This window comes from Balaenoptera physalus, assembly GCF_965194825.1.
Source record: "Balaenoptera physalus genome assembly, chromosome: 8".
Taxonomy (NCBI): Eukaryota; Metazoa; Chordata; class Mammalia; order Artiodactyla; family Balaenopteridae; genus Balaenoptera; species Balaenoptera physalus.
Window position 1 is genome coordinate 14,133,510 of NC_138887.1, and position 24,540 is coordinate 14,158,049.

A 24,540-nucleotide genomic window follows, 5' to 3' on the forward strand; every position below is an offset into this window, starting at 1 on the left:
GATTTCCTAACTTCCCATTCAATATTGTTTCCAATATGCTACACTGACTTCCCCTGCTTTGGAAAAGATGGTCATTTTATCATAAAAGTTAACTAAACCTGAAGCTAATGCCACAGAACTGTGGAGAAGAACTGAATCAAGAAACTTAGAAAAAGTGGTGGGTTCAAATGAGAGTTTACTCTCAAATGAATCTGTAAGTGCCATGTGTGATTCCTGGAAGAGTCTTTTCCTGGCACTAATATTGTATCAGTTGGCTTTGCTGCATAACAAACCATCCCAAAACTTAGTTGCTTAAAACAACAGTCATTTATGATAAATATTACAACAGCTAGTCATTAGAATCATACTGTAGCAATATTTGTACTTCTACCATTGAGCCTTCTATAAGATCTTTGAGGTCCATTATAATTAAATCTATATACCTCTTAAGTGATGCAATAAAAGAAACAGAACTTCTTCTATGTTTTAATGACTATCTTTTAAAAGGAAAGAGAAATTTCTTATTTTCTCTGACCTTTACTTCACTGAAGAATTAATGGAGTTTCATCATAATGTAATGTGTATCTACACTTTTTTTCTTTTAAGTCTGGATATAATGTTTATTAAATGTTAAAAAAGGAGTAATAGTTTCATAATTACAAATAGCATTTCTTGTGACCATCATACCACTGTAATGCCCTAATTGTGAAAGATTGAAATTTATGTTTAAATTATTTAAAAAGTATTTTTGTCATTAGTAATATTTTTAAATTATTTAAAATATTTAATTTTTTAAAATTTAAAATTATTGTTACCGATAATCGTTTACATTGGGTTTTATGGATTTCAAAGTGTCTTCATGGGATTTAACCCTGTCATTTTTAAACTAACTAGATAGTGTCACTCTTCACCATTCATGCTGCTGTTATTGTCGAGTTTGCTTTGTATTTGTAAGAGAAATTTTCAAGTGTAAGTTCCCAGATATTCTTTTGGGCTACTGATTATTGTGCAGAAAGTATGTTTATCTCCGCCCCCTTTTTGTTAGATTTCTAAAATGAGTCCATCCTGCGTTTTCGTAGTCGACGTGTCCTTTCCTTTGTGTGCTGCTTTTTGCTGCTAATGGTGAATCTTCTCTCCCTTTTGTTTGCAGTGTCTCAGTTTGAAACTGAATTCTACATCAGTGGACTGGCACCTCTCTGTGATCAGCTTGTTGTACTTTCCTATGTAAAGGAGGTTTCCGAAAAAACGGTAATTTTGTTTTCGCCCCAAATACAATAGGGTGGGTTCATTTGTAGCATTTTTACCCAGATGAAGTTGCCCATGAAAGGACTCAGCTCCAGTCTGAGCAGAACTTCCTGACCTATAAGATAACGTCAGCAGAGATTACCCTGCAGGCTTTATGTATTTACGTTTCAGAAGCTCCACTCATTGGTTGCCTTTGTTCCTTTTGCCAAGCAAAGGGGAGTCTTTTTTTTTTTTTTGCCTTCCCTTTTTCTCCATCTCTCTTGGTATTTCAGTCGAAAGGAATGAAGGATTCCTGTTGCCAAAAGGCCAAGAAACTAAACTGACACTGTGCATTAGCAGAAATGACAGCAATGAAGTTGATCTGTAGCATCAGCAGGGGTCCCTGTGGTCAGAGTGAATTACAGAGAGGGTGGTCCATTATTTCCTGTGGTCCAGATATATTTGTTTACTTCCCAGTGGCCCAGTGATTCTGAGTAGCTTGATTCTTGCTTTGAAATTAGATGGTTGCTAAGTCTCGGTTATCACTGCAAGTGATGGTATGAAATGTACGGCTCATAGGAAGCAGCAGAGAATCTGCATTTCATTATACGTGATTTTGGGATGAAGCCTGTTACAGGGTCCAGTGGAGGGGCCTGCATACTGAGTCTTTCTTTGAAGCCCAGGTCGGCCCCATTCCCAGAGTCCAGAGTTCCTGTCAGGAAGGGGCCAGGGGTGGCTTCAAGGCATAAACAAGGAGAGTTTATTGTAAAGGATTTTCTTTGGGATGCTGTGGTATAAAAGAAATGCAATTGATCATCTAGCCCTTTACGGTGAGTGGGTTCTCCTTGTCTATATCCTCTCTCTCTTTCTTTTTTTTTTTTTTTTTTTTCCTTTTCAAATAGCAAGGAATAAAATGGGGAGAAAAACCCTGGGAGTCCCAGTTTTGAAGTGGTAGCTGCTCTCCAGCATTTCTCTGAGCGAGCTCTTGCATCAGGAAGCCATCGCTATAGTAACCTGGAGCTCTGGGTGCCCATGTTGCTAGGCAATGGGATGCAGTAGACTTAAGTGAACACTCAAACCTGCTAAAATCAATAGGGCTGGCTTCTAGCCCTGTGCAGGACATCAGTTTATTATTATTTTATTTATTTATTTTTTTTTGAAAATAAAGAAAAGCATTGGCTCCGGAGGGAGTAAATACAGTGCTTTTTGATGAGGAATGTGGGGAGCATTCAGGATGTGATTGAAAGACATAAGGAAAGAGGCAGTAAAATGACAAAGGGAAGGCCTAATAAACAGTTGACCAAAAAAAGAAAGAAAGGAAAGAAACCTTTGTTAATAAGAGAGAGTATTGGAAAGGAGTAAAAACCAAGAAAAGCCAACCTCAAAGAGCAAATTAGAAAATGGAATTTTTTCAGAGGAAGAAGTGAGGGTCTTGGAGGTGCTTTAAAAATGTGTGTGTCAGTGTATATAACTCTTCATTTTCTCTAACACCAGAGGACATCTGAAATCCTTAAATACAGAAAGAACTGATCAAATTAAGGCAGAAGGAATAAAGAAGCAAGCTTGGGGCCAACCACGCCCCCCTTTTCTTTTTCACATCAAAAAGTTTAACTGCAACAGTAAACAGAATTCGTTTTTATATCAATTGTAATGTCATCCCAGCATATTTTCCTCATTACACCTCTGACATATGTGCCTGTTCCCACACATTGCAGTGATAGTTACAAGCTCTTCTGTGTGGCCATAATTTTAGGAGCACCGTCCCATTCTCTCTGCATATGGCTGTGCAGTCTCCCATCATCGTTCTGGTGGTTGTGAACTGTTTCATCTGCTTGATAGAACCTAATTTATGAAGCTGTTCCCTTAATGTTTTGTTTTTCTTCCATTCATTAATAAAGCACGTGTGTTAAGAATGGTGCTCAGCATGGAGTATCAACGATCAACAAGACCAAATTCCTGCTCCTAGGCAGTTCACGCATAAGCAGGGCTGTTAGACAAGTGAACAAAAGTTGTAAAATAATGTTAAGTTGGATTTCTCATCCATCACCTTGCTGATGGATTTCTTACACATATGAAGGAGCTATTTATATGGTCTAGCAAGGTGATTTTCTTTCAACATTATTTGGTTCAATTTTTTTTCTATTTTGCTATTCCAATTTTGATATTTTTTGTCATTGTTATAGCTGTTAATTTTTTAAATAGTCAAATTTTTCAGTTTTTTCCTTTTTGTTGTTTTAAAAGCAAGATATTTGTCATTTCTCCACAGATCTGATAAATTATCCTGTATATTCACTGGGGTTTTTTCCTCTAATAGTGGATCTTTCAAAATTGCTTTTTCTTTTGGACTGTTTTAAATATATGAGATGCAAAGCTGATGTAATCGCTTCTCAATTAACCTAACAAAATTGATCAAAGGAATCTTCGAGGCTTACTGTTTTACTGGGGAACCTTGGAGAGTTGGGAGTAGTTCTGGATTTCTTTCATTTTGTTCCTTTCATCTGTATTCTCTATACCAGTGCCACACTGCTTTAGGTCTTACTGCTTTAGGTCTTGCTGCTTTGGAAAATAAAGTGTATCTTTCCTGCCTCTGTACTGAATACTCAAAGAGCTTGAGTTTTATAGTAAAACAAACTTGATTTCAAATCCATAGTCCCAGTTTTTCCACAAATCTCAGTCTCACCGTTTACTTATATAACTTTGACCTCAGTAAACTTTTTGATCCTCAGTTCCTTCATCTGCAAAATTAGGAAGAACAGTACTTACTGAAGGGTGATTTAAGGACTCAGCGAGAAGAATCTGTGGACAGTCACCTACTAGGCTAGTGCAATTGTCATAGGCCCTCAGTAAAGCATCTTTTCCCCTTCTATCTTGATCTAGAACGGCAGTGTCCAAAACTGTAGTCATTAAGCTTATGTGCCTATCCAAGTTGAAATTAATGAAAATGAAATAAAATTTAAAACTCAGTTTCTCAGGCACAGTCATCACATTTCAGGTGTCCGATGGCCACTCGTGACTCATGTCTACCACGCTGGGCAGTGCAGACACAGAACATCTGCATCAGCTCAGCAAGTTTTGCTGTAGACTCTTAGTCTCTGGCTTTTCAGCATCCCCAGTGAAAGGACTAGTGGTGGCAGTGGTCTGGATCATGGAGCAGTTTATAATGTAATTTTCACTCTCTCTCATATTTGTGAGGAAGATGTAACAGAGTTATCTAAGAATGTGGTAGCCGTCCCTTGGAGTTGAAAGGGCTGCAGTGGTAGACCGCTGACACAGTACAGTGGTACCTGTCCTGTGTATCTCATCCAAGAGGTCAAAATAAACCACTGCTATGAGGCCGTCCACGGCAGGTGGTGAGAAGGGCTTACACCTGCCGAATTTATAAAACCAAAGCACTTAATTATGGCTACCTAGAATTAATTTGTATCATTTTTTTAAAATATGCTGTGACACTTGGCCACTTAGTATCCATGTGATCTTGCACAAGGCACTACTTTTTTTAAAAAAATTATTTATTTATTTTTGGCTGCTTTGGGTCTTCGTTGCTGCATGTGGGCTTTTCTCTAGTTGCGGCGAGCAGGGGCTACTCTTCATTGGTGCGTGGGCTTCTCATTGCGGTGGCTTCTCTTGTTGCAGAGCACGGGCTTCAGTAGTTGTGGCACACGGGCTCAGTAGCTGTGGCTCGTGGGCTCTAGAGCGCAGGCTCAGTAGTTGGGGCGCACGGGCTTAGTTGCTCCATGGCATGTGGGATCCTCCCGGACCAGGGACCGAACCTGTGTCCTCTGCATTGGCAGGCAGATTCTTAACCACTGCGCGACCAGGGAAGTCCCTAATTTGTATCATTTATAGAAATGTAATTCAAATGAGCCTTTCTTTTTCCCCTTAGGAAAGAGAATACTGTGCCAGGCCCAGACTGGATATCATCCAGCCGCTTTCTGAGACTTGTGAAGAGATCTCTTCTGATGCCCTGACTGTGAGGGGCTTTCAGGAAAATGAATGTAGAGATTATCACTTAGGTGAGAGAGACCAAGGATCTGACTCACGTTATTTCTTATATTTATGTTTTTTCCCCTCCACCTGAGTAGCACAACCAGGAATTTAAATTAAGGTGCTGAAAGGCTCTTAGAGCCTATCTGGGCAGGCCTTTTATGTTGAAAATGAAGGCGTCAAGGCCCAGCGATGCTGTAGAACTTGCTTGAGTTCCCACAGCAGAAGGGAGGGGTAGAGATGAGGCCAGGACCAAGGTGAGGAGGCTTTGTAGCCTTTGTTCTTGTATTTGGTCTCCTCTCCTATTTCATGTGACACCTGCCTTACACTGATGTCAAGCAGCATGGTTCTCTAGTTGGCGTATCACTCCCAACTTTATCTCCCTAGAAGGTGTACTCTGGGTTGCCAGAGAAATTGTCTTTCTTTGACTGAACGCTCAGAGCTTGAAAGAGTGCCTGGTACATACTAGGCTTTTACTGAATATTTGTTGAGTGGATGCATGAATACACTTAGTCACTGCTTGGAAATAAAGGGAGAACCATTGCTTTGTAGTCGTACCAGGGGCCTCTGTGTTTTGGTGTCATCATATCCTTGAAAAATACGTTGATGAAAAAATAGAACAGCTTTGGCTGTTGAGAAATTCTTTCCTGCTTTAAAAACAATAGACATGTTTTGACAATATTTTCAGTTCTCATTTTGGTCAATGAGGAAATATCCTATATCTGTTAGAGCTTTCTTATATGAAGCCCTTGATCGGCTGAGAAATGGGAGTGTTTATTCTGGACTTAGCAAAAAGCAAATGTGATTCACAAGTGAAAGCATCCAGTTGAGGTATTTTTTGCTCAGAGCAAACTCTGCTGCACACTTAGAAACCCTTCAGAACAGGTTTTATAATTGAATTCTTCAGGAAACCCTTACCATCGGCATTGTGCACAACATGCTGAAATGATAGATGATGTCTCCAGGGCTTGGGGCATCTGTCATTTATGCTTTAGATGGCCTTGACCTTGAAGAGGAGGAAACATTTATCTCCAACTGTGGGGTGTAATTGTTCTGTAAAAATAGAACTGCTGTAAATGGCCATCAATAAAGTTTATATACAGTAGATAAATTATATACAATAGACATGGAGAATTTTGAGCACTGTCTTTCAGCTGAGGTCAGAACGTTAATACATGAAACAGAATTTTTAAGCCTACCTTATTTTTTTCAAGTTTTTTTGGTATTTCCTGCCTCCTTCCCTCTCTTCCTTTCTTCCTCCTTCCTTTCCTTTTTTCATTCAAATCATTTTACGTGTAAATATTTTTTAAAGCACTGGAATAGATCCTGTCATTCTCTACCCTGTCTCCCACCCCTACCTTCAAACACAGCTGAACACATTTATTCCAAAGATAAGAGAGTTTTCTGTTCGCTCGTAAGTTGGGTAGCCTAACCCTGTCCCCCCAAACCACTGCCAAGGTTTCTACTGTTGAGTCACCCAAGTTATTGCTCTCTTATCTCTAGAATACTCGGAAGGGGAGTCACTCTTTTACATTGTGAGTCCAAGAGATGTTGTCGTAGCCAAGGAACGAGACCAAGATGACCACATCGACTGGCTCCTTGAAAAGAAGAAATATGAGGTAGTCTTGCTTTTACTTCAAAGTATTGACACGTCGGTAACAGAGAGGGGCTAAAAGGGTTTTGTGATAAATCTTTCACGTAGGTGAATTAGCATTTTCTAAGCTAGTAATATGTAGGAGGCCAATAACTTTCCGATACTCTTTTCAGAAGTTAGGGGGAATAAAGACTGCAAGGAGGTTGACTGGCCTTGCTGTTCAGTGGAAGAGGAATTGGTGATGGAGGAGGAATTGGTGATGGAGGAGGAATTGGTGATGGAGGGAGGGGTGGGTTAGATCCAGCCTACTGATAAGTTTTTTTGGTGGTTTTTCAAGAAAAATAAAATAAAGCTAGTATTTCAGAATCATTCATTTGGATATTTTAGTGAAACATTTATTTTGTGCTTATATCATGTGTAAAAAGTAAAGCTATCAAACTATACTCAGGAGGGTTTGAACTACCTGTTCAGATGGAATGATGTTGTCCACGTCATTGAGTCTTGGTTCAGACTAATTTGAGTAGATAATGCCCCATCATGGCTTTTTTTAAAAAAGGAAAACATTTTAAAGTTTTAATAGCTGCAAAGGTATTATTGTGTTGGTTTAGTTAGAGAAACTCTCTGGATAGTCTTATATGCTAATCAGCCAAAAACAAACAAAAAATGGTCCACTTATTTGGTGCTTTAAGTTTGTAACCACCTGAAAGGATTTGGAAAAAAAGTTTTTAATTTATAAACTCTTTGGAGTCCAGGTATTGATACCAAGTTCATACCTCAGTTATTACCATTATTGCTTTAGATCCAGCAGCTTCTTAAAGAAATAATTTTGTGTTTCAAACATTTGTGTTAATCATTGTAAACTTACCAAAATAAAAATAAAATCAGAGATTTTCAAAATCTTAGTGTAGTTGTACCTAAATGTATGCATATATGTTACTTTTTATGCTTCATAAAGGAAAAGTGCCCCCTTGATTAATATATGTCATACAGATTTAGAATGACAGATTTTTTTGTTTGAACATAAGAGATTTTGTTGTATTTTGAGTTGCATCTGAAATGTGATTCCAGTATCCTAATGTGGAAATGAATTCAAATGGAAATAAGAGAAGTCTTCATTTTGGTTGACTGCTTTTGTTTGAGTTTGAATTCAGTGAGGTTCACTCAACCATAACATTAAAAACTCCTGTGCTTGAAGCAAAAGCCATGGGAAAATGGAGCTTATTTATGTAGCCCAGAACTTTAAAACATAATAAATATAGTGTTTATGACCTCAATGTCTCTCTCTCCCATTCTCTCCCCTTTTCCTTTCCTCCTTTTCGACTGCTTTTATCATGCTTATGTAAATACAGGAAGCTCTGATGGCAGCTGAAATTAGCCAAAAGAACATTAAAAGACATAAGATTCTGGTAAGTATGTAATTTTACTATTTGAAATATAACTTTACCTTTCAATAAGTTATAATGAGGCTGAAAGTAATTTGAAAAGAACGGATTCTTGCTACCTTTTGAGAAGTTATTTCAAACGAATTCCCTAACCTGTGACGTCAAAATAGTTCATTTTATTGAATCAGTTTCTGCTTGTAAACAAGAAACTTGAACACCTGCTAGGAGGTAGTTTTAGGTAATTTGGAAACTGGATTTATAAATACACTTTAAATACAAAGCTTTCCAGTTATGCGTGGGGAAGTTTCTTTAAATCACAGGTAAAATCACATTATCATGAAATTTATCAAAAGAGTAGTTTCATAAAACTAGACTGCTTCAGTGTCTCTATAAAAACAGGCTCAATTTATTTTGTTATGGTGACTAATCTAGGACATCAAATATATTTTTATTACATTTTGGACTTGGGAAAAATATTGAGAGTGAAAGCCCATTTCTTTGCTAACTGTGAAAATGAATGTGCAGATGGAAAGCAGAAAAGAAATGTTATCCTCTGAGTGTGAAGGGTCCTTAGAGATCATCTAGCCCAAGACCCTAGTTTACAGTTGAAAACTGGAAACTTAGTTATTTATGACTATTTGGGTTCCGGTGCAAAGTCCTTCCGCCTACACTTTCCCCACCTTAAACTTCTCTTTAAAACTTCCCCAAAAAGCCTAATTCCCAAAGAGTATACAAGCAAAATAGTTCAGGAACTAAAAGGGAGAGAGAGAACGAGAGCATCTTATGTTGTTTTATTCATTCAAAATTGTAGAGAATAAGCAAGGATTACCTAGAAATGGAGTATTCCAGCCAGTAGAAGAGTAGAGTTGAAGTAAGCAGGTCAAAAGTAAGACAGGCTTAGCTTAGTCAGTTGTACATGGGGTTTGGTAATATGAAAGTGACAAGTGCATTTTCTGTATATATTATTTATTCTCAACATGCTTGGTGGAGTGAAAGTGAATAGGAGATGATAAAGTTGAGTTGAATATAGACTAAGGCTAGCCTCGAAGTGGAAAAGAGTCAAGACTATGGCTGGGGGCTATGACATCATGGGGAGGTTTTGGGTGATGGTGGGTATTTCGTGTAAGACATTTAACGTGCTTATGCTTAAGGGAAAAGAGAGAAAATCAGGTTGAGGTTAAAGGAGCACAGAGACAGAGGATGATTTGGGAGGGAGCATGGACATGGGGAGAAAGGTTAGAGAAATTGACTGCAAAAGAGGCATCTCTTCTTTGAACCTGTAGACTCACGGTAGATACAGTGATACGTGATCTATTTTCAGAGAAATAAAGTTAAGCACCTTTTCTTCACTCCGTAGTTCCAACAGATTTGAAATACGATTTCCTACACAGTAGTCATTAAAGTGAAAGTTTAATAAACTAAGAACTTTGGGTATTTCCCTTCACTCTTGAAATGGGCATGTCCTTTACATTAATCACGCCTGGACATTTTTCTCCTAGGATAAGGCAGGCAGAGAGAGAAATGGGCTCCTGCCATTTCTGCCATCCACGAAGAAGCTCCACAAAAATTTTTTTGTGCATGAAGTAGAACTTAAAATCCAAGTTTTGTTACATATATTGAGTTCAAGCTTCTCATGCAAATGCTTTTAGGTGGATCTGATCTTTCTTAAGAGTCATGAGGAGATCAAGCAAGAGGTGCCCCATCTCTGGTGGCACAGGCCACCTCATATCCTTTCGGGACTCTAAGGTAGAATAAGTGAAGGAGCGCGAATCCTGTGAAGCCAGTCGGTTCAGTGCTTTGAGCTCCAGTCTCCTCATCTGTAAACTCGTGGGTGTGAATGACCTGGTTTTCTGAGCTCATTTTCACTTTGATGTTAACTTTAAATATTTCCCTTTCAAATGATCTGTCATTTCATTTTTCTTACAGCATTTCCTCAGACTTGGTATAGAAGAGACAGGCAGCTCACGTTTTAGGGATGAAAGCACAAGAACCAATTTTATATCCAGTGACAACATGAAATTGTTGGGTCATGTTTCTCTTATCAGAGATTTCTTTGTAGGAAATTTTTTAGAAGAGGGCAGGTTAGGAGCCTTTAAAGTAGTAACATTTTTTAAAATTGTAAACTCTAAACTTTGTGAGAATACAAGTATATTTAAATATGCTCAAGAAAGAAATGAACATAATTACATAAAGCAAACTAAGATGTATGAACAGGTTCAGTCAGCGGGCCCACTCAGGAACAGAGACCCAACTTTCCATGTGTTCCAGTTAAGTATGAAATTCCTTCATTTCATTTCCCCTAGGACATCGGCTTGGCATATATAAACCACCTGGTGGAGAAAGGAGAGTACGACATAGCGGCACGGTAATCAAGATGTTTTCACAATTATTTGTTAATATAAATAGAATTGAGCCATGTTAGCAATACGAATAAGTCATTCTCTACAGTTGACAGACTTTTTTTTTTTACATCTTTCTAACAGGGATTATTTTTGAATAGCAGTGGTTTTAACCACAGAATGGATTGATACATGTTATGTACCCACCTACTATCTCATTTGCACTAAACGAAAAATGGTTTTCTCATTATTTAATGAGAAGGGTGTCAGAAACCATGAAGAGTCTGATATTTTACCCTTTTTATAAGCTGACAAGTTTGCCTGCCAGTTTCATGAGTGCTGGCAAAAGACCTGATACTCCGGGGTCAGAGACACAGGACCATGTCTACCTCAGCAGTAGTCGTGGCCAGAGTACCAGCACTTTCTCCAGATCCCACAGCATGAGGCAGAGAGGCCCAGGTGACCCTGCCCAGGCAGCAGGTTGTGTTACAGGAGAGGGACCCTGGGCTTCGGGTGTCTGATTCTTTTATAATGGGCAGTAAGCCTGCCTGCCCTTGGCTCCAGAGGAAGATGTTATTTTTATTTTACTGGGCAGTGAACAAACCTGCCCTGTGCTTCAGAGGGAGAGACAGGCTGTGTCCTCTCACCTCCAGGGCTGTTCACGCTACAAGCATCCCAGAAGAGACCGTCCAGGATAAAAGCGGCCATTGCCTCTGCTCACAGTTCAAGGAGAACGTCTCCCAACAGGAGGGTGGCAGTAAATGGAAGTGATCAGTCCCCAGGCTCCTGGTTTGCAGGACAAGAACCTAAATGGTTTATAGTGGTCGCTGGGTCTGTGTGGGCAGTTCCCCCTCGAGCTGCGCAGTGCCATCTGCAGGACTGCGGGGCTGCCCGGAAACATAGTCTTCAGGGCCACCTTTTGTCCCCTGACTTAGGGAAATGTGTTTCTTTGATGTGTAAATCAAAGTTTTATTCATACATAAACATTTTTCTGAATTACATACTGAAGTAGGATTCTAATTTTCTAAAGTCTGATTTTGTAGTCCACTATTTAAAGCCACGGAAACAGTGGTTTCATTGACACTTTCGGGTATGATGATATTTCTTCAAGGCAAGAAGGGTCCCCAGACCAGCATCGCTCGTCTGGATACGTAGGAAACTCAGAACAGAAAAATCAGTGGGAAAACCCCTAATCCAAGTCTTCTGAAAGGGATTCATCTTTATTTATAAGTATTTCGTATTTTCATGATTTCCATCAACTTTGTATATGCAGTCAAGTGAGTACCAGTAATACCTTTATGTTCATTGGCACTTGAAATGGAAATTTGTCAAAGTTCTGGGATGAGAGATTTATCTAAACCACTAGGGGAAATGTCTACTTATTCTGCCTCTGTTTGTTTTCTTTATTTATACTTTCTTTTCCCTGGGGTGTTTTTACTGCCAGCAAATGCCAGAAAATTCTTGGGAAAAATGCAGCACTCTGGGAATATGAAGTTTATAAATTTAAAGAAATTGGACAGCTTAAGGTAAGCATAGCTTTATTTTTAACTCTTTAATTTTTGTATATAGTATATTGAGATGGAAATAAAATTAATAGTAATCAGTTCTTTATTGGGAAGCGAGTACTATTTCAGCTAGAAAGAAAAACTTTTAGAAATTAGTTACCAAATAGAAATCTGGTTTATATTTTATGTGCATAAAATATATACAAATGTATTACATATATGATGTGTCCACTTTCTTATCTCCCTCCAATTCCCTCTGTGTTTGGATGGAAATTTTCATGTTCTTTTTAATGAATGTGGAAAACAGGTATAGTCTCATCATAGTAGATTATAAACATAAGGCTTTTTTCACATGTACTGAAGAATTAGTGCATTTTCCAACATCTTACTTGCTGAAAGACAAATGGAAAATTTTGACCAGATAGCTCCAACAAATAATTTTGGTGTTTCATTTTTTTATCTTTCAATTTAGTTTACAATATCTAAACTAATCAATAAAGTATTCCTATGTCTGGAGATCTGTTTAAAACATTTTAAAAAAACTTTTCAGTATCCGTGAGCCTTTTCAGTGTTCTCTTAGAATTATGAACATGCTTTTAAAAATTCCAGTTATTCAGCTGGCCAGCCCTGTGCCTTGTCCTCTGCTTGCCCCATAAATGTAACTCTTCTCCAGGAGACCCTCAAGGACACTTCTCGTCATGTTTATTGGGTTGATCTTGGGGGATCTTCTCCAGTCCTATGGCCATGTTTACCATGATGGCTCCATCACCCAGACCTCTATTTTGAATTCCTTATCTAGGTTGGAAGCGTGTGATGGACATTTTTCCTTGTGTGTACATGCTGCTGAGAATGATCACTCAGATGAATGTGAATCCATTTCCCTCCCAAGTTTGGTCCTTCTCCTTTCAATCTGTGTGTACCACATCACAATATACTCATTTCTCCATGCTTAACAGCTCAAAGCCACTGTCTTTTTTTTTTTTTTTTTCTTTAACATCTTTATTGGAGTATAATTGCTTTACAATGGTGTGTTAGTTTCTGCTGTATAACAAAGTGAATCAGCTATACGTATACATATATCCCCATATCGCCTCCCTCTTGCGTCTCCCTCCCTCCCACCCTCCCTATCCCATCCCTCTAGGTGGTCACAAAGCACTGAGCTGATCTCCCTGTGCTATGCAGCTAAAGCCATTGTCTCGATGAGAACATCTAACTCACCTCCTTATTCTGTTTAATCTCCAGTTCTTGTCAGTTTCACTTTGTCAGTACCAGTTGGGCCTCTCCTCCCCCTCTGGTACCACTGCCTTAACTCCCGCCTGAGCGATTGCAAGGGCCTTCCGGCAGATCTAGAGACAACCCTGACCCACAGTTAGCCGCTTAAAAACTACATGTGCTCCGCTCACTTCCCTCCTGCTCAGAGCATAAAATCTGAATCCCTTTCGTGTCCCCACGTCACCTTCCTCTTCAGCCTCATCTCCCTCCCGTGACCCCCGTCTCACATGTCTGAGCCATGCTGACCTCCCTGCATGCAGAGTGTGCATTCAGGGTTCCATGCCTTTGCCCATGCTGTTCCCTCTACCAGGGTGCCCTTCCCCCTCTCTCTTGGCCTGACAGGCCCCTGGCATCTGTCACTTCTGCTTCAGTCTCTAAGATCCACCTCGCCACAGCATCTTGTTTGCCCCTCTCTCAAGACACTTAGCACGCAATATTGCAACTGGCTGTTGAGATATCTACATATCTTCCCTCTGAAGCCGTGAGCCCCTGGGGACAGTGCCTGGAGCTCTGGGTCCCCAGGACAGAGCATGGCGATTGGTGGGTAGTGCACTGCAGAACCATTTACAGTGTTTGGAAATGCAACACTTAACACAGTGCTGAAGTAGCTAAACACACAAGGTTTATTTTCCCTTAATTTCAAACGATGATTATGGGTTTTTAAAGGTTGATGTATTCCATTTTAAGGGAAAAAAAAAAGATGAGTAGATGACCTATAACTCCTTGATTACTTAAGAAGTTGACTTTTATCATCATTCTCCCTCGTATTACTTAGATTTTCATTAATTCATCAGGAAGAACAGAGAGATAATGTTTAACTTAATCGAGGCAGTGTCTTTTATTCATTCATTCATACATGTAGACACCTTATCTATACTTTTTAAAATGTATTATGTTATAAGAAGGTAGAGCTTATTTGAATCTTTTCTCTTCGTAATATTTTTCCAAAGTACTCTGTTGCCTTAAGTTTTTAACGTAAATGTATATTTTTATATTTGCTGCCTCTTTGGAATACAGTTTTATTTTGCTACTTTTTAAAGATTTTTTTTTTTGCCTTTTCCTTCCTTAGGCTATTAGTCCTTATTTGCCAAGAGGGGATCCAGTTCTGAAACCACTCATCTATGAAATGATCTTGCATGAATTTTTGGAAAGTGATTATGAGGTATGACATTCCAACATGGTCAAATTGTTCTCAGTGAAAAATGTTATGAAATCTAGAAAAATGGTACACTGGAGCAGCTGGCTTAAAGGTGACAGATTTGCAGTTTGTGTGTGGTAGATGAAACTGAGATACATACACTCTGATGACCACTGATGTTTATGTGGACCTTGTTAGAGAAAATGTCTAATCCATGGACATTTTGAATATTTCCTTAAAGCTACCTCCTCGATACAGCTAAAGGGAAAGGACCAAGTACCATTCGGGGGAATTCATAAATAGAATAGCATCTGCTAATGATGCTTCTACTGCCCTTAAAGAATTCAGAACTTTCTAAAACTTGAGTCTCAGAACTAAGTTTGCCAGAGGGGGATTGCAGAGAAATTGGGACGCAGGTAGGGGGAAGGGATTGGAAATGATCTGTTTCGCTTATTGTTTAAGGAGAAAGGTGGTACTTAAACTGCTTATCTACTGTACACGCTGCACTTTTACATGCACGTTGCGATATTATACTCCCAGCAGCACTATACATGGTAATAGCCAATTTTACAGAGGAACTAAAAATTAAAGAAATTAAATAAGTTGTCTAAGGCCATCCATAATAAGTATGCCTGGGTTTGACTTTAAATTTGGTGTTTGCATGAACCCAAAATGGATGATAATTTTTAACGTTTGTTCCTTTAAAATGCATTTATTCAGAAAGTCTCTGTTTCGTGCCTACTGTATTGCAGGAATGTGCTGGGCGCTAAGCACGCAGATGTGAATGAAATGATGCGCGTTTAGCGATAGCTCTAGTCTGAGTCACACCCAAGCATATAAACCAGCAGTTCTCAACAGAGGTGGATTCCACCCCCCCACAGGGGACATTAGGCAATGTCTGGAGACATTTGTGATTGTCACGACTGGGGAATTGGCACTACAGGCATTTAGTGGGTGGTGGCCAGCAAGGTTGCTGTTAAACACCCTACAACACACAGGACAGCCCCCCTATGACAAAGAATTATCTGTCCTCAAGTGTCAACAGGACTGAGTTTGAGGACCCCGATATAAACAGATAAATTATTACGTTGCATGCTGGGTGCTCTAATAAAGCTATCCACGAAACGTGGTGGGAAGACTCAGCCTTCACCCACTTCTGACTAGAGGAAACGATGGGATTCCTCGTGGGCAGGTTCTAGACAAGGCTGGTAAGCTCTTGATCAGAGCTGGTGCTGGGGCGATCCATGAATCAGGAGATACCGGACCACCGACTGCTGTTCTCCAGCTTCTGCCCAAACTTCAAAGTCTTACATAAAAGTGGCGCCATCTTCGGCTCCTTATAAAGTTCAGGGACCTAACCCAGTGATCAGTTTTCATTTTTGGTACCTCACTGTATGTTTCGGGTTGTCACTGCCTTCGTACATTCTGATGTTATGTTTTGAAAATAAGGAGGACTTTATTTACAGCTTTTCTCCTTCCCACAAGAATGCGGGGTGGCTTGCAGAAAGGTTAATAGATAGAATGGAAATTCCCTAGCGGTCCAGTGGTTAGGACTCCGCACTTCCGCTGCAGAGGGCATGGGTTTGATCCCTGGTCAGAGAACTAAGATCCTGCATGCTATGTGGTGCAGCCTAAAAAAAAAAAAAAAAAAAAAACAAAACCAAAAAGAAAGGTTAATAGATAGAAAGAGACAATCAGAGAGGGAATGAGAAAAAGAACTCCTGTGTTTTGAGTGCCTACTGAGATACTTTTTTAACAAATAACTGATTCAATTTAAGGAGGAGTAATAATGCAAACACTATATTCTAGCTCTGAGATGATTTTTAGAGCTTAAGATCTAAAGGGACCTTTAAGATGGTGCGCTTTTATCCTGATAACTCGCACACTTGGTCAGTTACTGTCAGCCACGTGTTCCTGGATACGTCAGATTCAAGCATCCTGATGCCTGTGTGACCTATGTAGTTCCTTTACTGTTCCAAGCCTGTATTCTTATCATAGGAAGGGACTGCGTGCTTTCGGATGAATTAAACTTGAAGAACGTATTTCTTTAATAACTGTACAAACTAATGAAGGCAGCATCTCTTCATGCTCTCTTATCAGCATGTGTTCTGATACCATAATCCAGTTTTCCCTACCAGCATGTGTCTGTTCCTTTCCAGGTCTGTACAGAAGAGTCTATGGTAATAGTTTCTGCCATTTGTGCTAGGTGCCAACTGCCAAAGTCTCGGAGCGTGGTTTCTATTCATTTCCTATTCAGTCCAATTCAGCACATCTTTATTTAGAACCTACCGTGGTCAAGAACCGGGCTGAGTACTCATTTGGATCCAAGAGAAATAAAAACACAGTCCCAGGCTTCAGTGCGCTTACAGACTGACTGGGGAGACTGTGTTAATAAGCTTTAAGCAACTAGAAAATAAGTAAGACAGGCAGAGCAACGTGTTATAAGAGATCTAATGAGAGGCCATTATTGGCCGTCGTAGTTATTGGAAAAGGTTTCTTCTGTGAAGAAAGACTTATAATGGACTTCTCTTTCTTTCCAGTATGTTCTGAGTACACAGAGTGGCTGTCATAAATTTTTCATCTTTGTACGTCTTCCCAAAAGAAAGAAAATCATGAGTGTTCTGTGAAAATGATGGAAAGAGTATGAGCTTTATTTTGAAATACCGAAGCTTAGTATACTTGTCCTGTTTTTAAAGTAATGTAATTTAACCATAAAAAAGCAACTTTTTTATTTGTATGATTCTGTTACAATTCATGATTCAACCCTTACTTTTTCAAGAAACTGTTTTAAATCCTGTATCATTAAAGGTGTCTTGTTAATTCATATCTGGAAAACTTTTGACTGAGACTGAAAGAAATAAGCATGACTCAAATCTTGTAGATGTTTTTTTCCTGAATATTTTAGGGTGTCTGCCTGGTCAGTACTATTAAGAAGGTTATAAATAATTTGGTTTGTCATAAGCTCTTATAAATAATTCGCATTTTAGCTTCCATCATTCTCCGTTTCATGTTTAATTTTGAATTAAATTGTCACATAATTAATCAGACAGCAGTGTTCTGTAGCAACACTTTTTTTTTTTTTTTAATATTTATTTATTTTTGGGTGTGTTGGGTATTCGTTTCTGTGCGAGGGCTTTCTCTAATTGCGGCAAGCAGGGACCACTCTTCATCGTGGTGCGCGGGCCTCTTCACTGTCGCGGCCTCTCTTGTTGCGGAGCACAGGCTCCAGACGCGCAGGCTCAGTAGTTGTGGCTCACGGGCCTAGGTGCTTTGGGGTATGTGGGATCTTCCCAGACCAGGGCTCGAACCCGTGTGCCCTGCATTGGCAGGCAGATTCTCAACCACTGCGCCACCAGGGAAGCCCTGTAGCAACACTTTTGATCACATATAATGTGGATGAAAATGTTGTGCTGCTAAATATAGCACTAAACGTCAGATTAAAAATAAAAATATATGAACAGTATTTTCTTGGGGGTACTGGTTCTTCATAACTTCTTTGTATGGGGTTTCTACTGAAATGCATATAGCTTTGCCTTTTAATTTACAGCCTAGCAGAATTATTTTAAATAGTTAAGTTTTGCTTCATAATATTAATGACAAATGTAAAGCATGTTAAAAATGGGACAATTTCTATGGCATTTCATTTAATGAATAGTCTTTAACCTTTTACTTAGTATCGGGTTGGCCAAAAACTTCGTTTGGGTTTTTCCATATGATCTTACAGAAAGACCCGAACGAACTTTCTGACCAACCCAATATGATAGGCACCAAGGGGTTCTCTGATTTTGCCACTGGATCATAATAGCTCCCTGATAACTGTGTCCTCTAATTAATAATAAAGGCCCCAGGGGCGATTTCATCAGTATTTTTTAGCACATTTATTCAAAGGTACACAAAACCAGTTAAGCAGAGAAAAGCCTAACGTGAAATGTGATCAATGTTTATTTCAGCTTACGCTGGAGTCCTCAGGTTTTTATCGCACAACATGACCTGTCATTTTGTCTTATTTTGTATTAGAAGTTGGCAGTACTGCAAGGCCGTTGCCTGAATCACGGAAAAGAGGAAAAGGAGCCAGGCTTTCTTCTTTTCCTGAACAGTATTACCTCTGGTTTCAGGTCTACTGAGAGCTGCCAGTGTTGGGATGGAAATCTTTTCAGGACTTTTTTTTATCTTATAAATTGCAGAGTCTTAAGAAAACAGAAACTTGATCCAACATATTTTGATTCAGAGAACATTTTAGTGTTCTGCTTTAGTAGTTTTATGAAATGTATCCTCTTTACTTCGTGACCGTCCTCCCCAAATCTCTCAAGTCAAACTGCAATCATGGTCATATGACGGAAGGTTGCAGTTTGAATGGAAAATGTGCAGCCTCTTCTGGTCTTTTGCCATCCTTGCTGGAGGTTTCTTTGGCAGAAAAAAACTATATTCCTGATTATTTTTGTGATTTTCTTCTTAGGAAATCCTGGTAGTTTACAGAAGCAAATTCCACCACACAATTTTCATTTCTAAATATCATTTAAACCAATTCAAAGTAGTTCATTAAAGCATTTGTTGAGTTATTTAATATAAATAATATGTTTTTTTTCAATAATGTGAAGATTTTTACTTCTATTTGCTACCTTTGAAAACATCTACACTTTTTTTTTTTTTTTTTTCCTAAAAGTTGCCAAGGATCAGTGTAAATAGCTCCCCAGTACTTTGAGTCACAAGGGCTAAAGCTGAGAATCAGGACGGCACGGCTGCCCAGAACAATGGCCAGGAATCAGCCCTGGAGGGAAACAGGATCCAATCAGGGGGTCTGGAGTTTTCTATCAGAACCACAAAATCTGAGATCGAGAGAGAGTCAGGGTAAGAGCAGGGGACAGACTTGAACCAGCATCCTAAATCCCCAAACAAAACTCGGTTTAGAGGCATGAGTGGAAGGAAGATAGAGATGACTTGTTGAAGGTGGGATGCCGGGTGATTCCACTGTGGAAGCAAAGCCACTGTGTGCTCAGTACTGGCTGTGGAGCTGACTCGGACAGTGTCTGTAAGATGTTAAAGATGTTCTCCAAGTGTTATGGCTAGTCCAGAATGAGGAGAGAGCAAGTCAGACCTAAATTCTGCCTCTGCAGTGGCACTTGATGGAAGGACCTGGGGGCCTTGCTTCCTTGTGCATTTCGTCCAATCACAAGAGAAGGGATGGCACCGCCTACTTCTCAGGAGTGGCGAATGGGGAGGCATATGCGGACGTTGTGTGCCTCCCTCACCACCCGTGAAAACTGATGATACGTTTATGGACCAGTGTTTTAACCCTAACATGATCTTATCTGTTTTCCATGAATAGTTTTAGGAATTGTACGAACTCTTTGGATTGTTTTCCTATTTAAAGAGTGTTCTTCCTCTGTTCTTCCCCTTGGTTAGGGTTTTGCCACACTGATCCGAGAATGGCCGGGAGATCTGTACAACAATTCAGTAATAGTTCAAGCAGTTCGGGATCATCTGAAGAAAGACAGTCAGAACAGAACGTTACTTAAAACCCTGGCAGAACTGTGAGTATATTTTAGCGCTTCTTTTTTCCAAATCAATCTACATGAAAAGTCTTTCCTATTTTAGATCTGTCAAACTGAATTGGGAGGGTGCAGATCTATACTATTTTCCTATATTCACTCTTAGTAAAAATCTTTCGTAAGCCTCCGGTCAACAACGAGAACATAGGTAAGGAAATTGTGTGAAACTTACAATTGTAATGTCATCTGCTTCCCAGAGGAAGCAGAGGACCTAACCAGCATCACTTGGTAGAGGCAGTGGTTCAGGTAGGGAAGGGTGCCAGGTCTTAGACTCCTCAAGCAAATCAGTTTCCCAGTGAGGCGCTGGATTCTGTCATTCTTGGATCTGCAAGCCAGTAAATTTCTCACACCACAGACTCCTTATCTATAAGATCACAGGTGACAATTCCTTATGGGATGGTTTTCATGAGAATCTTGCATGATACCACTACACCAGCGGTGCAAGGGATGGTTTTAATGAAGTTTCATCATCAAGAGCTAAGTGCAGTGCCTGGCACTGAGTTAGGGCTTAGAAAACGGAAGACTGGTTAATGCTTTTCATATTCACTGGGTGCTTTCGGTGACCCGGGCTTTGTGCCATATGCCTATGACGCAGAGGTAGATAAAGATACCCCATGCCCTCTAGGAACTTTGGTTTAGTGAAACAAGCAGCACACTGCAGTTAATCTCAGGAAGACCATCCCGCTTCAGCCCCTCAACACTGCCCCCGCCTCAGACAACCCACTCCAGCATCCTCTTACATCTTTTGCCCAAGAACAAGAAAGGTACACCAAAATGGCCTAGAATTTCAGGGCTGCTTAAGACTTTCCACAGAAGGGGACACGTGTGTGGCCTTCTGAGTTGGAACACTAAGGATTTTCTTCTGGAAACACTGTTCTAGTTTTCCTTGGATTCTGTAGTACTAACACGGTACTAGTAATACTAATAATTCTGTAGTGCTAAGAATGGATTCCCAGTGCAATTTAGGTTCAGTTGGCATTTAGGAGCTGGCTTAGGGAATTAAGCAATGTGAAAAACACTGTTTCAACAGAAAAACATATTTAAATTTTATACAACCTCCTTACAGAGAAGCTTTTGGAATGTCACCCCTTTGTCAGCTGAACACTGCTTGTAAGAATTTTAACTGATTTTTCTGTTACTAGAATAAGAATTTCCTTCATGTGGGGTCGTAATTTCTTTGGTATATGGATTTCTCTAAAAAATTTTGAGAGTTTACTTTTTTAAGAAAAATTTTATTAGTTGAATATTGTAAATATTCTAAAATTTTGGTGAGATGGGAAGCAAGGTTCTGAGAAAGAAATACTTATTGGTCACATATAGTTAAATCCCAAGGAACACTTTTCTAAATAAAGTTAGCTTTTCTCTCTAAACAAGTTTTTCAGTTTTCATTAATGTAAAACATGATTTATACGTGTGTATCTGTGTGTTTTATTAGATGTGTTGGTGAACATTAATGTAAAAACTTTTGTCTTACCAGGTACACCTATGACAAAAACTACGGCAATGCTCTGGAAATATACTTAACGTTAAGACATAAGGATGTTTTCCAGTTGATCCACAAGCATAATCTTTTCAGTTCTATCAAGGATAAAATTGTTTTATTAATGGATTTTGATTCCGAGGTAATGTGTTTCTTTTTTCTTTTTTTTTAAATTTTTATTGGAGTATAGTTGATTTACAGTGTGTGTTAGTTTCAGGTGTACAGCAAAGTGAATGAGGTATAATGTGTTTCTTATTTTACTACTGGTAAATTATTTGTGCCGTCCCAAGTTTTTAATAATTAGACATTTGTCCACATGCTGGAGGAGTTAATAAATCACATAACTTGGCTGTGTGCTGATCATGTTCAGAACCTTCTGACCCTCCCTGGATGTTACTCCAGTAGTCGGCATTCAGGAATCCTTTACCTGATGTGGTTATTCTGTAAAAGCAATCATAATTTGATGTGGAACTTTTGAAGTTGTGTGTGTGTGTGTATGAAATAACTTTTTTTTGGTAAAACAATTCATATAACTCATAGAAACAGAGAATCTAGCCATGTTGCTTTAGCTCATTCAACCCTATTAATTGTATCTCCCAGAATTCAAATTTTAAGTAAACTATTTTGATCCCTTTGTTGCAGTTTTATTCCTTGGTATTCACAGCTTCAGCATGTGGAGTTTCCACTGGTCTCAGATGATGCCCAGACTGATACACGTGGGATGTATCACTTTATTACAGGACAGATTTGAAGAGCGGAGTGCTTGTCTCAGGAGGCACCCTACCTCCACAGCTCACAGCGGCTCTTGTAAAGTGATACAAACTGTGTGTTTTAAACAAAGAAAAGTTAATGCAAGTGCTAATGATGGAAAGAAAGAGATTCATACAACACAGTGGTTCTTATTCCAAAAAATCGAAATTTTAGTTAAAGAGTAGAACCCTTAAGGCTCTAAAAGGGTCACTTGAGTTTTTTAAAATTTTATTTTACTGTATTTAGTGGTATTATGTGTTATATATCTATTATGTGCTATATATTAGTCTTCACACGCTTAAACAGGAGCTAAGTCTACTTTTTTCTGAAAGATGCTTTTAGCCCATTTTTCATACTGAAGGAGTCAAGTCCTTAGGCAGTACAGATCTAAAAATAATCAATGCAGTTCCCAGGAAGTTCAGGGGACAGAGGTTCTGCTTTTCTGGCAGAAGATGATTAAGAGGATGAGAAGCTTATATAGAAATTAATTACATTTCCCCCATATCCAGTCTCCCCTTACGCCTACCCCACTCCCATGTGTCTCAAGAGCCTAGTTTTGCCTATGAAGCTATAGACAAAAGATGAATGAGCTCAAAATAATTGCTATTCAAGAGCATGGACCCAAGTTAAGGAATCAGAGAACTTTCTAATTAGAAAATAACTTAAGGATAATCTCTTCCAACGTCCTAATATTTCAGAGAGAAAAAAATGTTCACAGCAGACAGGTAGGCAGTGTAATAGCAGAGTCAAGGACAAGACCCAGGTATTCTGTATGAGGTTCAGTCTGGTGGGCTGTCTTCCCACTACCTCTTGCTACAGGCACTGTCTAACGTGTGTTTCATGAATGTTAACGGTGGCTAAAGTCAATTCTAAAAATCCATAAGCTTTATATCGTTATGAAACTTCAGCTATCTTTTCTTTTTCTTTTTTTTTTTTTTCCTGACTCTTATCCTCTTCTCCACATAAGACCAGCTTCTTGTATCTGTGGAATCTGTAGAGGGACTCAGTCGATATTCAGGTGGCCAGAAGCAGAGCTCATTTTTGTGGTACTGCAAACTATGTTTGTATTAGATGTTTTGTATTAGTGAGTCATAGCAAGGCACTATTTTAAGTCTATGCAAAGCCCAGAGACCTCAGATTAAAACACATTTTTAAATGCATTTAGAAATATCTCACTGAAGGACCATTGTAAAGCTAAGAACCGTCTTATCTGTGTAAAATAAGCTCTCTGCCTTTAATGGTGATACCTTTTCCAATACATTGTATTCTGTGTTCTCTTTTTTCTATGGCAAATTTCAATGACTGGTTATTTCTTCATATTGCAGAAAGCTGTTGACATGCTTCTGGACAACGAAGATAAAATTTCAGTGAGTGCCTTTTGTTTTTACATGTGTTCAAACAGATGAGTGTCTAGGACCGCTAGCGCCATAAAGAAGAGAGATGTTTATCAGATAATTTTGAAGCTATGTTTGTGTCCTCATAAACTCTACGTTAAAAAAAAATTTTTTTTCCTGTAGATTACAAAGGTAGTGGAAGAATTAGAAGACAGACCAGAGTTGCAGCACGTGGTAAGCATGACAGTCCTCTTCTTTTGCCCTTTGATTGAATAGGAAGGCAAATCACCTTACAGTATTGGTTTGAGAAGACGAGTGAACACTTCAGGTTCATATTCAGATGGGAGGTTTGACCGCAGACAACATTCTGTAATTATTATAATGCAGCATATGCTCTTAATCCACATGAGGAATTAATAACAGCTCAGGTACTTTAACTTTGACTCACAATCGAATTGTGATTAAAAAAAAAAACGTTATCACATTTTTGTGTTTTCAAACTATGCCTGGGAGTAAGCACGTTCCTTCTGTTGACTGAAAAAAAAATGCGCAACCTAAAAGTTGAGAATTATGTTTTATTTGAGCACATTACTGAGAACTATAGCCCGGGAAAGCAGCCTCTCAGAAAGCTCTGAGGGACTGTTCCAGAGAGGTAGGGGGAACCAGGATATATAGGAGTTTTTGCTGAAGGAAAAAAAAACAACAACATGGTGTCAAACATCAAAAGATTACTGCTACTCACACACACACACACAAAAACAAGCATCTCAAGTTAATGATTTTAGTGCCTTTCTCTGTATGGGAAGATGGGAGAGTCTGGGCTCATTGAAATTATTCCTTACACATACACCTTCACTATCTAGGGCCACTGCGTGTTTTTCTCCATCCTGAATTCCCCTCAGGGCGCACTGGGGGTTGGGGGTTGGCGAGCTGCAGTGTCTGGGGGCTTGATGGCGGGCAACATTCCTTGTTTACCAGAGTCACAGGCAGTGTTCTTTGTCCACACTTCT

At 39.2% G+C, this 24,540-nt stretch overlaps 1 protein-coding gene across 3 annotated transcripts in view; it reads left to right on the forward strand.

Annotated features, from left to right (window-relative positions):
• VPS41 (VPS41 subunit of HOPS complex) overlaps nucleotides 1–24,540 on the forward strand; it is a 184,968-nt gene that overhangs the window by 135,985 nt on the left and 24,443 nt on the right. For 2 of the 3 annotated variants that reach the window (XM_082473465.1, XM_082473467.1), the window contains exons 11-21: nucleotides 1,130–1,227; nucleotides 5,087–5,216; nucleotides 6,691–6,842; nucleotides 8,131–8,187; nucleotides 10,467–10,528; nucleotides 11,947–12,028; nucleotides 14,349–14,441; nucleotides 19,821–19,948; nucleotides 21,444–21,588; nucleotides 23,522–23,563; nucleotides 23,714–23,764. In XM_082473465.1, the coding sequence (XP_082329591.1) occupies nucleotides 1,130–1,227; nucleotides 5,087–5,216; nucleotides 6,691–6,842; nucleotides 8,131–8,187; nucleotides 10,467–10,528; nucleotides 11,947–12,028; nucleotides 14,349–14,441; nucleotides 19,821–19,948; nucleotides 21,444–21,588; nucleotides 23,522–23,563; nucleotides 23,714–23,764 (1,040 nt within the window). The remainder of the gene's footprint in view (nucleotides 1–1,129; nucleotides 1,228–5,086; nucleotides 5,217–6,690; nucleotides 6,843–8,130; nucleotides 8,188–10,466; nucleotides 10,529–11,946; nucleotides 12,029–14,348; nucleotides 14,442–19,820; nucleotides 19,949–21,443; nucleotides 21,589–23,521; nucleotides 23,564–23,713; nucleotides 23,765–24,540) is intronic. The other variant, XM_082473466.1, reaches the window with a different exon arrangement.